This window comes from Corylus avellana, chromosome 7, assembly GCF_965113065.1.
Source record: "Corylus avellana chromosome 7, dhCorAvel1.hap1.2, whole genome shotgun sequence".
Lineage (NCBI taxonomy): Eukaryota > Viridiplantae > Streptophyta > Magnoliopsida > Fagales > Betulaceae > Corylus > Corylus avellana.
In genome coordinates this window covers 7,487,884-7,502,345 of record NC_142496.1, presented here as the reverse complement: position 1 = coordinate 7,502,345, position 14,462 = coordinate 7,487,884, and the positions used below count along the sequence as shown (strand labels likewise).

At 34.9% G+C, this 14,462-nt stretch overlaps 1 protein-coding gene across 1 annotated transcript; it reads right to left on the bottom strand.

The window, feature by feature from the left end:
* Positions 1 to 5,244: 5,244 nt before the first annotated feature.
* On the bottom strand, positions 5,245 to 7,078 carry LOC148584411 (uncharacterized). Its single transcript, XM_088518645.1, has 2 exons — positions 6,485 to 7,078; positions 5,245 to 6,150 (listed from the first exon to the last, which is right to left on the bottom strand). The coding sequence occupies exons 1-2, from the start codon at positions 7,076 to 7,078 to the stop codon at positions 5,245 to 5,247; spliced, it is 1,500 nt and encodes a 499-aa protein (XP_088374771.1).
* Between the last annotated feature and the right edge of the window lie 7,384 nt (positions 7,079 to 14,462).

Genomic DNA, 14,462 nt, shown 5'->3' with positions numbered 1-14,462 from the left:
TCTTCTTTCAAACATATCACCTTATAAGCTGCTATATTCTACCAACCCATCATATTCTCATCTTAAAGTCTTTGGATGCTTAGCTTATGTGTCAACTTTATCTAGAAATAGAAGAAAGTTTGATCAAAGAGCTGTTCCATGTATTTTCATTGGATATCCATATGGCATGAAAGGTTATCAATTTTTTAGCCTTCATAATCATTCTGTCATCATTTCCAGACATGCTATCTTTCATGAAACCATTTTTCCATTTACTTCTCACTTAGATCATTCCTCATCTACAAATCATGATGAAACTATTCCTTCATCCATTCATTTTCCAAATTCCGACACTTATAATATATCAAATTTTCCTTCTAATATAGTAGAGTCAATACCATCTCCTATTCCTCAACCACAGCTAGTCATATCAAATTCTCACTCACAGCCAATCATTTCATCTTCTTCTGAACCTAATACCTCATTAGACTCAACACCTTATGTTGAACCAATGACTTCCAATCAATTCTCTTTTCCTGAACCAAATCCTTCACCTAATTCTAATCCTTCTTCTATTTCTAGTCAATTGCTTTGTCCACCCATTAGAAAATCCACTAGGGTCAGAACTAGACCTAGTTACTTGCAGGATTATCATTGTCAATTGGTTTCCTCTTCTCCACCCCATCTCCTACAATGTCTACTATGTCTACTAATTCATGTAGATCTTATCCATTGTCTTCTTTAGTTTCTTATGATAGTCTGTCTTCATCTCACAAATATTTTTGTCTTAACACTTCACTCAATATTGAACCTAAGTTCTACCATCAAGCTGTCAAAGATGTGCATTGGTGTGAAGCTATGCAGGCTGAAATCTTGGCACTTGAGGCAAACTAGACTTGGATAGTTACTGAATTACCTCCTAACAAGAAGGCCATTGGGTGCAAATGGGTGTATAAGATAAAGCATATATCTGATGGCAGTATTGAGAGGTACAAGGCTAGGTTAGTAGCCAAAGGGCACACTCAATGTGAGGGGTTGGATTATCATGAAACTTTCTCACCTGTAGCCAAGATGACAACATTGAGAAGCTTCTTAGTGTTGTGCCAAATACCACCTATATTAATAGACAATATTCGATACGTTTTACTCGCAAGTGCACAAGATCAAAACGATAGTATAGCAGACAAATACGAGATCATTCCCACGAGGATTGATAATTTTGCTTAGAATGTAATTTCCTATTTAATTAACATAATTAAACTAAATGTCACAGATTTAATTTAATAATAAAATAAAATAAAAGATTAACTAAGACTAAAAATGATTAGAGTTTTGAAATCCACCTTAATCATACTCAAATAAGATAAACAATTTGCAATCGTTCCAATTATATCAAGATACCCAATGTTTGCCAACCTAAGGGATGGTATCTACTCCTTAAGCTCTTGATTTATCTAAGTAATGAATTAGGCATATTATCTACTCTAGTTCTTTTCTCTCCCAAAGGATTTAGCATTACACTAAGTTGTTCTTCTAGAGAGCATAAATCTATGGAAATCGACTTAGGGCATGGTATCTACTTTCGGTTCCCCATGTTGATTAATCCAAGAACTTATGATGGGGTTCTTTTCTCAGTCTATTATGCCTAGGACTCAGTCATCCAAATTGACACAAATAACAAATCCAAACACATGTGTATGGTTGTCAAACACATTCATATGAAGAATTCAATTAAACAGGAAATAATCAAGTTAAATATCAAAAATATAATTGTAGCAAAAGCACCAATATTGCAATCCTATAGAGACATGATTAGGGCTTCTGACTAGCCATAATTAAAATAGTAACTACATAATAAAATAAATTGGGGAAGAGAAGAAAAACCCAAAACTTTTCTTGATTTAGCCTTCAGTTCTTTATCCCGAGCTTGTGTCTGATTCTCCTTCTTCTCCCTTCTATTTGGAGGAAGAGAGGGCCTATTTATAGGGTTTGGAACAGCGTTGGACGTTCATATGCAGCCAATCAACTCACAAGTCGAGTTGGAATTAGATTTAGAGTTTGAAACCAAGTTGAAATCGTGTGAAAACACGTCTACCGCAGCCCAGTGCACGAGTGCGCTCGATCGTAGGAGGTTACGCATGCCTGTGATCGATCCTTGTGTTGGGCACTCAAGCACAATCCTAGCTTCATATGCGATCGAGCATTGGTGCGCTCGATCCTTGCTGACTTATGCTTGAGCGCATGCGCGCTCGAGCTTAGGCTTCATGCGATCGATCTCAGCTCTTCCAAATAAGTCTTTTAAATGTGGAACTTGCCGAAAACGCTTAATTTTCTTCAAAAACCTCAAAACTATAAGAAAACATAAAAACAAAGCAAAACATCAAATAATAACAAAACCAAGAGCCTAACATATGTGAATTAAGAGGCTAGAATATGAAATATTCAATACTTATCACTTAGCTCTTGAAGCAACTAAATGTTGGATATTCCGTCAATTGGATGTGGACAATGCTATTTTGCATGGGGACTTAGATGAAGAAGTCTATATTGACTTTGCCTCTTGGTTTTGGCAGCAACGGGGAGAGTAAAGTTTGTAGATTAACTAAATCATTGTATGGTTTGAAGCAGGCATCCCGACAATGGTTCTCCAAATTTTCTGCAACTTTAATTGACCTTGGTTTTGTTCATCCAAGGCTGGTTATTCTCTATTCACAAGGCTCAAAGGTTTCTCTCACATTGCTCTTCTAGTCTATGTTGATGATGTAGCCATAGCTAGCAATGATCCAAAGGCAGTTTTTGATTTCATCATTCTCTATAATTATAGGTTTCGTTTAAAAGACTTAGGACCTATGAAATATTTTCTAGGACTAGAGATTGCTAGATCCACAGAAGGTATTTCTGTATGTCAAAAAAAAAATGTGCCTTAGAGATTCTTGAAGATTCAGGTTTACTAGCTTCTAAACCTATTAGTTTTCCAATTGAGCAGAATTTGAAATTATCAAAAGATGAAGGTCTTCTTTTATCAGATTCTACCTCTTATAGGAGGTTGGTTGGCTGACTTCTATACCTCACCATCACTAGTCCTGATATAGCATACTCAGTGCAAACCTTAAGTCAATTTATGGATGAACCACGACAATCACATCTAGATGCTGCCACAAGGGTTTTGAGGTATATTAAGAGTTCTCCTGCACAAGGTCTAATCTTTCCAGCAAAATCAGACTTTTTGTTGAAGGCTTTTTCAGATTCTGATTGGGCAGGGTGTGTTGATACTCGAAAGTCTGTTACTGGGTTTTGCAATTCATTGGTGGTTCATTGATTTCTTGGAAATCTAAGAACCAATAGACAGTGTCTAGATCCTCTGGTAAGGCAGAGTATCGAGCAATGAGTTCTACTTGTTGTGAACTAATGTGGTTGTTCTCTTTACTTAAAGATTTTCACGTCTCTCATCCAAAGGCTGCATTACTTTTCTCTAACAGTCAATCTTCTCTCCATATTGTTGTAAGTCATGTTTTTCACGATAAAACCAAACATATAGAGATTGATTGCCATCTTATTAGAGAAAAGATTCAACTTGGTCTTATCAAAACCTTACATGTTCCTTCCCAACATCAGTTGGCTGATATTTTCACCAAGGGACTTGGCTTCAAAGATTTCAACCGTTTACTCTCCAAGCTGTCTGTCAAGGACATTTGACATCCTTCTTAGGGGGAGTATCAGACAACTCAGTATTAAAACTGAACTTTTTCAGTTTGTAAATTTGTTATTTCAGTTTCTTGTACAGTTGAAGTTAGTTGTTAGAAGCTTGTTATGCTTATGGCCAAGTATATAAACCATTTACTTCATTGTTTTGTAATCAGGCTGATTATACAGAGAATAAGAGTTCATTCTTTTCTTCTTCTCTCAACCTGCTTCTCTGTTTTTTATCTTGTTCTCATGCTTATCTTCTTCCTTCCTTCTTCTTTGCATTCCTTTGACCTAGATTGCAAAACTTGACAGAAAAATCATTTCTTCTCTTTTTTCCTTATTCTAGTTGAACCATGGGCTCTCTCCTTCTTTGTTTAGGATTTCTCTCTTCTTTCTGGTCTCATTTGTTGACTTTATCTCATCTCTTCCTAAGCACGAGACCCACTTGTTGCTTTAATTTCTTTTATTTTCTGCTGCCCTTCACGGTTTGCTGTCAGGTCTGACAGGTTACTAGAGTCCTTCTCCTCTTCACATACTTTTGCTTTCTTTCACTTATTTTGTCCTTCTCTCATTTTTGTCTTTTCTTCTAACTAATTCGTTTTCTCTTCCCACGTTGTTCTTATTTTTCTTTTTCTCTTCTTTATTCGCAATAAGTCATCTTACTACAATTCCTACAAAAGAATGATTTATTACATTAATATATGATTTAAACTCAAGTTTAATGATTGAACAATACTTCACAATTAAGTCTAAAATATAAGAATTAGAAAATAACAACCCATGAATCTATGATAATACTTATTTTAATAGATAAAATAGACACATTTAAGCTATTATCGGATACCATATAAGAGAAACTACCTTACTTCAATAAGAGTAGGCGATCACATATATATAATGAAGTTGGATTACAATAAAAGTCTATTATAGAAATTAACAGCTATGTAATATCTGCAACAATATTTGTTATTGTAACCCAACCCAACTACTAAGTAATAAATTATATAAACAAATGTAACGTTTAAGTAATATGAACATCAGAACATATGCAACTTTATCACTTGGACTTGAAACGTTTGAGTGAACAGCCGTTGTAAGAAGCTGAGTGTGTAAATTCATATGAGAATCTTGTGCTTTGACACCATGACATATTCCTAGCTTCTTTAAGTATCCGGCCTTCAGTGTTAATGTCTCATAAAATAGTCAAAAATATAATAAGATGTAGAAACAAGCATACACAAAGACTATGATTTAATGAGAAAGGCCATAAAACCTTATGATCACCACTAATAATAGGTTTCGATATGGGCGAAGCCAAGTTCTTAATTTGCATGGCTTAAAAAATGAATCTACGCAAGAGAGAAGGTAGTTCCAAGTTCTAAAAGCCAAGCTTTTTATTCGTCATTAAATCACTGATTTATGCATAACATCGCCCAATTATAATCCTAATAGAATTCAATGACTAATTATGAACTTAGCACTAAATTTAAAGATAAATATTACAACGAGATTACCCTAACCCTACCCCTTACAACTTCTTTCTGATCAACCGAAATTCAAATCATAACAATTTTCCTCTTAGACTTTAGCCTGGTCTTCGGTTGGACCCCTTGTTGACTTGCGTATGAAATTACACAACTTCTTCGCCATCCAATGGAGTAGGTGAATTATGTGAATCAACTTCTTCGCTATCCAATAGAGTAGCCGAATTATGTGAATTACCCCAGCAATCAAAACGATTCCCATCCAAATATCTACTAATTTTAGGGCCAACGAGCTAACTTTATCAAGAAGATGATTCGGGGTCACCATAATCACTGCTTTTATATAGGTAAATGTCATGAACGCGACTGAGATAGTCATGGCTAACGTCAAAAGCCATATAAAGAACTTGCTCCTAAGAGGATATCCAGTAATGACCAAAAGTATGACGCATAGAGATGCAAAGAAAGAGGTGGTATTGAAATATAAGAACAATAGGTAGTCGTCTGGATAGGAATAAGATAAAACTGCTGTGCCGCCTTCACATATATTATCTTGCGTACAATAGAAACCATCCGTGGAGTTGGTTGTATTTTGTTGCCAAACGCCACCTGGTGGGCTGATCCCAGCTTGGAAAGCCATGGTTGCAATTACAGTGGCTACTACCATCAATGTGCCACGTGTTTCTTCCATCCAATTTCCCTGGTGCGTCCAGTGTTTAACTAAAAACGAATAAACGCACTCCCACAATCTCCTAAACCTTGATCGAGCTAGCTTTCCGGATTGAGCTGGTTGTGCTTCATCAGCAGTTGGTGTCGTTGGTAGGGAAGAATTTAGATCAGTTGATCTTCTGACACCGGCTTCTTTTAGAATGTTTTGGATTTCAAAACATTTAAAATCTCTTGGACAGACGTCTAAGACATCCAAAGCTGTGTAACCAATCTTGTTCATGGCATTAGCCTCTGTTTTTATTTCTGGTACTGAAAGTAAGTATTTTACGGCCTGCACAAAGACAACAAAAAAATAAATTTAATTCAACCACATTGAATGATCATTCTTGGGTCAGTTACTACTTTTTGCATGATTTTTAGTAGAACTGCATCAAACGAAGGGATCTTTCTATTTTTGATGGGCATGTATGAAAACATTGTGAATATTCTTCCATTGTTTTTACTTTTTCTGCGAACATATGGACGAATACAAGCAAACTAACATAAAAGAGAAGGAGAAACAAGAAGTAGATTTCAAATAATTTCGTAGACGTGGATAGTGTGGTACTTTATATATCACTAGAAATAAATCTTTAAAAGAGTAGCCATAGATATTGTTAACGCACCTTCATTTGCTTGAGCATCACAGCTAAATGCAATATGGAGTTTCCATCGTGGTCTTTGGAGTTGAGGAATAATTCTTCACAATTAGCTAATGCCACTAACAATTTTAGAGCATCCAGATGATTATATCGAACACACAAGTGCAAAACACTGTCTCCATCGAGATTCACTCGGATGGACTCTCGTCGAGTAATAATTAACTCTTCTATGATCTCTGTTCGTCCTCTCATTGCTGCTAAATGGAGAGGAATTCTCCCATCTTGATCACGAACTAAGCAAACATCTGCATTTGCTTGCAAGAATGCTTGTACCAGGTCAGTGTATCCCTCTGCAGAAGCCAAGTGAAGTGGGGTTCGTCCCAGCGAGTCTGCCTCTTCTACAAGTTTAGGGTTCTTGCTGACAAGAACTTTACAAAATTCAAGGTGGCCAAGCAAAGCTGCTATGTGTAAAGGGGTCTCACTTAAGGATGTGAGTGAAACTTTATTAAGGATGAGTGGATCCCTTTGGATCAATCTTTTCAGGGTGATTACACACCCATTCAGTGAGGCTTCATAAACAGCAGCCATATTCTCTTCTTCATCTTGCCTTCTATCCATTATAGAGAGAGTTCAAGCCGTCTCTAGTGAATGTGACGGTTGAAGAACTTCAGCAAGAAATTATAAACTTGCTAGAGCTTGGTTCTTTGCATGTTAACTGCTATAAAAGGATTACCTTTTATAATAAACTTCAACATTAGAAAAAGAGAAGAAATTTCAAATAAGAATAATAATAAACGTCAACTGGATGGTGGGTGGCAGAGTATAGAAGAAAACAAAGTCGATAAAAGACAAGAAACTTCAACAATAAATTATACACTCTATTACTCTAAGATCGATGGCGAAGTGAACATGATGGTGGGGCGTGAAAAGGGCTAAAAGAAAACAAAAGGAAAAAGGGAGGAAACTTCAGAAATTATATACATGTGTATAATATTAAAATATGGATAAGGTGTACTACATATATATATATATATATGTATATATGTTTCACATGCATAAAAAAACTCCAATTTCTCAGGCTTTTATGTTCACTTGTTCAATCGGGCGATTTAATAATTTTTATTTTTGTTTTACACAAACGAAAAAGAATATAAGAGGTGTTGTGCATTCATTTGTGAGGTTTGTGTCACACATTGATAAAATATAAAGAAAAAGAGTAGTTAATAGATCTAAGTGGATCCAAGCCTATTAGCTTAAGCTTTTTGGGCTAGAATTTGTGTTCTAATATGTATATTAACGTACTTTTGTTTGACTACCCATGGTGTTTCTCTCCCTAACAATTAGTATCAGAACCATGGTTAGCTTTCGCTGATATGAGTGTCTTGGTTTGACGAGTTTAGTCACGTGAGTGAAGATTTGTTGTGCATGGACTTGTGAAATTTGTGTCCCACATTGATAAAGTATAAAGAAAAAGAGTAGTTAATATACCTAAGTGGATTCAAGCTCATTAGCTTAGGCTTTTTGGGCTAGAAGTGGCCGGTGTTCTAATATGTATATTAACTTACTTTTGTTTGACTACTTTTAGTGTTTTTCTCCCCAACAATTAATATTAGAGCCATGGTTAACTGCTGTGGCTGCTGATATGAGTGTCTTTGTTTGACATGTATATGCAAGAAATGCGAGGTTTCATCCAAATGTTATTTTTCACTGCAATATTATTATAGTTATATAAAAATAATATGAGAGTTTATTAAATAGTTTTATTCTACGAAACGTGTATGAATTAAACTTTAAAAAAAAAAAAAAAAAACAAAGGAAAGGACAAGAAATTAACGTCTTATTTCTCTTTTCGTCTACTTAATTAACAAGTTGTTAGGAGAATGACACATGCATTATGTAAATAGAAGATGCCATCAACTACGTACATATGATCGATCCAATGCAGAAATAGTTTTAAAAGACTTGGTCATCCACATCACGTGGCCAGTTTTGAAGAAATAACTACTTGCTATATTAAAATTACATAATTAAGCTTATCGATCGTGCCTTTGCTTAACAATAATAAATTAAAAATTCATGTAGTTTAAAGGAAAAAGTTATAGGAATTAGTAGTAGAGTTTAGAGGAATTTGGAAATTTATAGTTGCTATATAGATATATAGGAGAAGGGTTAAAAATTCTGTATATATATTCGCAAATATTTATCTTAGAATATATTTTTAGATAGGATTTTATGAGATGTAATTTTAACATTTATTGTAATCAAATCAAATTAAATTTGAATACATTCAAATTTGATTTGATTTATCATATCTTTTTCTATTTCTCTACCTTCTTATACGTAAGAACTCTTTATATTGTAAATTCATTTAGTAATAAGAGTAAAATGTAGTTATTTGAGTTTTATCCGATGGACATAGATCGTAGACAAAACCAAAGTAAAATCTTTGATTTTCATTTTCTTTATTATACTTCATTATTTATTTCTTCAATTTATACCTGATTTTTCAGAAGCATTTGTGGTTCAAGTGTCAATATTTAGTTTATGGTGATACCCAAACTAAATAAAAATTAAGCGTGGCATAAGGGACTTACCAGGAGGCAGGAGCCTTGATTCCCTCCTTGGATTCGACAAAAGTCTCGTCTCATGTGCTTCCACTATTGGGAGGAGTTGCTCAACAACTGTACGAACATGGGTCAGTTTTTGTTTTTTATTATTATTTTTTTCCTAATTACGAACATGGGTTAATTGAATTGACGAGTTAGAATACTCACATCCGCTAAACAAAATAGTCTTGTGAGTCATGCAGAAAAAACATAAAAAAATAAAAAAATAAAAAAATTATATTAGGCTAGTAAAAGTACGTGGTTAAGAGTTTGCTGGGCTGTTGCACCCTTCTTTTTATTTTTATTTTTATTTTTTTATGTTGGTACAAGAAGGAGAAAGTAATTTGAATTAGTGATTTTCGCTTAATTAAGCATGATCACAGTTAATTGAGCTACTTTTTGAGGACCTAAGCTGTTGCACTTAACACTGTAGCTCAACAATCAATATTTAATAATAATTAAAAAAAATTCAATTATTCTTTCTTTTATTTGGAAATAAGAAAAATAAATAAATAATCTTTTAAATAAATAAAAAATTTAATAACTAAAATGTTGAGTCAAACATAAGCACTTTTAAAAAATAAATAATTAAAATAAAAAAATATGATTCTTTAATCTTTTCTTTTTATTTATTTATTTAATTAAAAATAAATAAATACAAATATTTAATCAGCACGATGTAAGTTTTGAAAGAATATTGCCAAATGCCAATGCCCGTTTCAAATGTGGTCCAAGCCAACTACTTATTCGGGGTATAATTGAGTTTACCTTGACCGAAGCCATGTTCCAAGTATATTGTGATTTGATTTATTTTATTTTATTTATAAGTACAAGTATATTGGGATTTGGTAGGTCTTGATGGGGATGGGATGTTACTTTTCGTAGAAAGGTTTCTTACAACGGTTTCTATGGAACCCGAGCCTTTTTAGTCAATGGCTCTCAAAAATTTTTAGGGGCACAAATAGAACACTTGTCCCATTAATAATATATATATATATAGGATTAAAATAAAAACATAACAAAAAAAAACAAAAAAGGGGTGGCCGGCCACCCCATCTTGGCCATAAGGGGAGGCCAGCCACCTCTATTTTAGCCCAACTAGGGGTGGCCGAACCACCTCATAGCCTATTGGGGTGGTTGGCCACCTCCAACTTGCAAAAGGGGGTGGCTGAACCGTACCCAAGAGCTTTGGGAGTAGCTCGGCCACTCCTGTTGGGCTTGGAGGTGGTTCGTTCGGTCTAGGGTGGCCGAAGGAACCCCCATGGCCCTTGGGGTAGCCAAATCACCCCCAAGAGCCAACGGGCCTAAACTATATATATTTGGTCATTGGGGGTGGTTCGGCCACCTTTGACTAGCCATTGATAAAGTACATTATATATTATAATAATATGACTTATGGGTCATAACGCGGGTGGGTTAGATCCACGAGTGAACCCAGAAGTCAATAGTTTTTTTTTTTTTAATAAAAAATTATTTTTTTATTAAAAAATGAGGGTATTTTAGAAATTTCACACCCCAGGAACCTGTGAAATAGTCGTGTCGTGTCTGGGGTGGGTGAACCGTTTAGCTAAACTGGTCGTGTCTAGGTTTACCCTAAACGCGTGGCGAGTCATTATGGGTCGTAAATAGGTCGATCTGCCAACCCGTTTTGCCAGCTCAAGTCCTTCACGTGGGGCCAAGCCTATTGGTTTAGCATCTTTACATGGCGTTTGTTTCTTTTCCTACTTGGTTTTGGAGTTCATCTTTTAGCTGGCTTTTATTCTCCAATCATTATTAGGACTTGGTAGCAGACTACTAAAACTTATGAAATTTTATTGTATTCCTAAGTGTACGAGTTGTTCTACAATATAGCGTTGCAAGTGCGAGGTCGAACCCACAGAGAATTGTGTTTATGAAAAACAATTATATCTAAACCAATTAAATCTTAACCTAGTTCTGAAAGGTGAGAGATTTTTGAAAGAAAATCAAAAGCATAAATTGAATAAAGTGAAAGTTATCAATTAACGAAGCACTAAGATTTCAGAATTCGCACCCACAAAATTATAGCAATATATTCTCATGATCAATAATATTTCTGAAGTCACATGTATGTTTTACTTTGCTTCAAAGAATTAATCAAAACAATCCAATGTATCCATTCATACGCAAATCGCAAAAGATATCCAACTAAAATTAAATCATCCAATGTATAAGGATACCAAATTTAAATTAAATCATCAAATGTATCCATAGAATGAATCACAATGGATATCCAATTTTTTTGACAACAAAAACCCAAGCAATCAATTAAATGAGTGTCTTCAACTAATTGAATTGAAAGAGAATAATTGGAAAATCAAACTCATATAATTAGAAAGTATTACATCACATGAATATAGTGTTGCTAACCATAAGTGAGGCTTCATCCTTAACCTTAGTTGAGGGTTTGGCCTCTCATGGAATTGAAAAAGAATACAAGAGTAATTGAATCCATGGAGGTTTGAGAAGCTTACAAATTAAAAACCCCAAATTGAGAGCACCAAAAGCTAGGAAAGCCTTAAACTTTATTCTCTCTTCTTTGAAGTTTCGTACTAAAAAAACCTCCTATTTTTATCTGATGTCTTTTCTTTTTATAGGGCTTTTTTTAGGGTTTTTACCTTAAAGTCGGCGCTTAGGTGGATTTATGCCAGATAAATGCGCTCGATCGCACACTAGGTGCGCTCGAGCGCACTCGAGCATGCACTTTCCTCTCCTGCGGCACAACGCTTGAGTATTGCTAGCTTGTCCATGGGCGCGGGTGCGCTTGAGCGTGAACTAGTTGGGCTCGAGCGCAGATGCGCTCAATCCCACTTCCGTTGATGGCTCTTTTTTCAGCTTTTGCATTTTTTGCATTATGTCCGCAATTTTCCCTTAGCAGCCTGCAAAACACTAAAGTCACAGAACTAACACAAAACATCAAATTAGGATACATTTAAAGGATTAACAAATGCAAATTAAGGGGCTCAAATATGTAATATTTGACACTCAACAAATACTCCCAAACTTTCATATTGCTAGTCCCATAGAAATACACAACTAAGGCTTCGTTTACTTCGACGTAAAATGGTTTATATCGGAAAATATTTTCAGGGAAGTCATTTTTCCTGAAAATGTTTTCCACCGAAAAGATTTTACGGTGTTTACCACGCGCACGGAAAATCAATTTTTTAAAAAAATATTTTCAAAAACAATTTTTAATTTTTTTAATTTTTAAAAATCTATTAATTTTAATATTAGCTATTCAACTGTACTGAAAATCAAATTTTTAATTTTAATCACCTTAATGCCTCTTCCCCGTTCCGATCCACAGTCACCTTCTCAATAAAAGAAAGCTAAAACAACTCAAATTAAGGAAATAAAAATAAATAAATAAAACATTATTCATGTCTTTGTACATGCACCAAGCAGACAAGCACGCCGCTTATTGACTAATCGGTAAGGCCACATATCAAAATATGCATGGGTTTGAATGCGAATATACCCTGAGCCATGGCCATCAATGGCTGACCTTATAGCCGATGAGGTAAGCTAATTGGCTGGAGAAGAGTTTTAAAATGCACATCTGACTCACCCTTGCCTGCCCCTGAAATTTAACATTTTATTCTTCATTATAATCATCTGGGTATTATATATACAGAAGTATATTGAACAAATATCTACTCATACGGAGGGCCATCTTGTATACTTTAATAGTTTAATGCATGTCATGATAATATATATTAGTGATTTATTTCGAAGCCAAAGGTGATTAGTCATTTCAAATGCTGGACAATCTATAGATACATACTAGAAGAATCACTTGGATTTCTGTTATTACTCTCTTCCTCATCCGATTCAACCAGAGGATCAAAGAAAGCATCAAGATACCAGGGGCAATCGTCATTCCAGTCACCCTTCTTGGCATTTGCTCGCCATTTTTGGTCAGCTATCATATCTTCGTCGAGCCCCCATTCTCGCATTTCCTCCTCCGTGTGATGGATTGCTAAGCTGTATTCTCCGCCGCATCCTAACTCTATCACTCGGAATTTGCAGTTCCCAAGATTGTTCAGGTGCTCAAATTGCTCGGTTGTCCACTTGAACCACTTCATGAGGAAGACGCGCAAGGTTAGCCCGTGTGATACGATTATAAGATTCAGGTCATGGGAAGGATCATGGTGAAGCCTGTTCATCTCTATGTCCCTCCATAAGGATTCAAGAAAACCTGCAGGATTCAAATTATCTCCTCATTGTTATCATTTCAGTGACAGAAGATTTTGCAAATAAAATTCTTCTTTTGGGAGTATACTTTCAATTGATAGACTCAACAATCCCCCAACTACAATCATAATGTAGGAGTAAATTCTTGTACTAGATTGCAGAGGATATGAATCTTGCATTTCCCTTTTACTCGATCTGTAAAATCCCTTTTTTCGCAGATTTTGGGACATGGCAGCACACATTGATGGTTGTTTTTATCTCAAAAATTAAATTTACAAAATGGGAAATTAGCAAATGTCATTCTAGTGTTAATTTATCATATATATTTCTTGCTAATTCTCAAAGCAAAGCTATATGGTGGCCACCATGAATTATGAAAGTTTTCAGTTTTGATTGCTTCCAACTTTTTTCTCCTTCCCTACATTTTTCCACCAGCCAAACAAAACATCGAAATAATTTGACCCAAAGAAAAAGCAAAGAAACCCAAAATCGTATGCATATCACTCAGGTAGCTTACCAAGTAGAATTCATCATATCTCAACAATTGTTTTTCAAATTGATATAAAGCTTAATCAATTTTTTTCTAATGATTTTAAGGCTTCGTTTAGATTACAAGCCCAACAGCAAAAACAGATGCAACTGTGGTCGTAACTGTCGAAAGAATTGTTTCATCCATCTACAAACAACATAAAAAGTAATAAGCAATAAATCATATATGTATTGTTTCTCTGTGACAAATGATTAATAAATTCCAAAAAATTTAAGTCCTATCATTTATAATCCCCCTCGACTAAAGTCCCTGAACTTAACAAAGCAAATCAATAAATCATAAGCAAATTAATCATCACCACCTTTACATAACAAAAAGGTCCAAACAAAAGAAAAACACTCTAAATGTTTTATTTATTTAATGCTTGATTCTGTCGAGCACTATATAGGAACCTAAGATTTCTACTCTTCCATCTCCTAGAAAGTGATGAGCCAATCAGGGGAAAAGAACTGGTCAACACACATTGTTGATCTTGTACCCTTACCATTATCCATCACTATAATCCCCCCATCAATTTTGATCATAAAAGCATGGACTCACGAGTCTTCTATTTGTATGAGCCAATTGTTACTTTTACATGATATGGTTCTTAACTTCTTGTGTTTCACCGAAAAAAAAAAAAAAAAAAAAC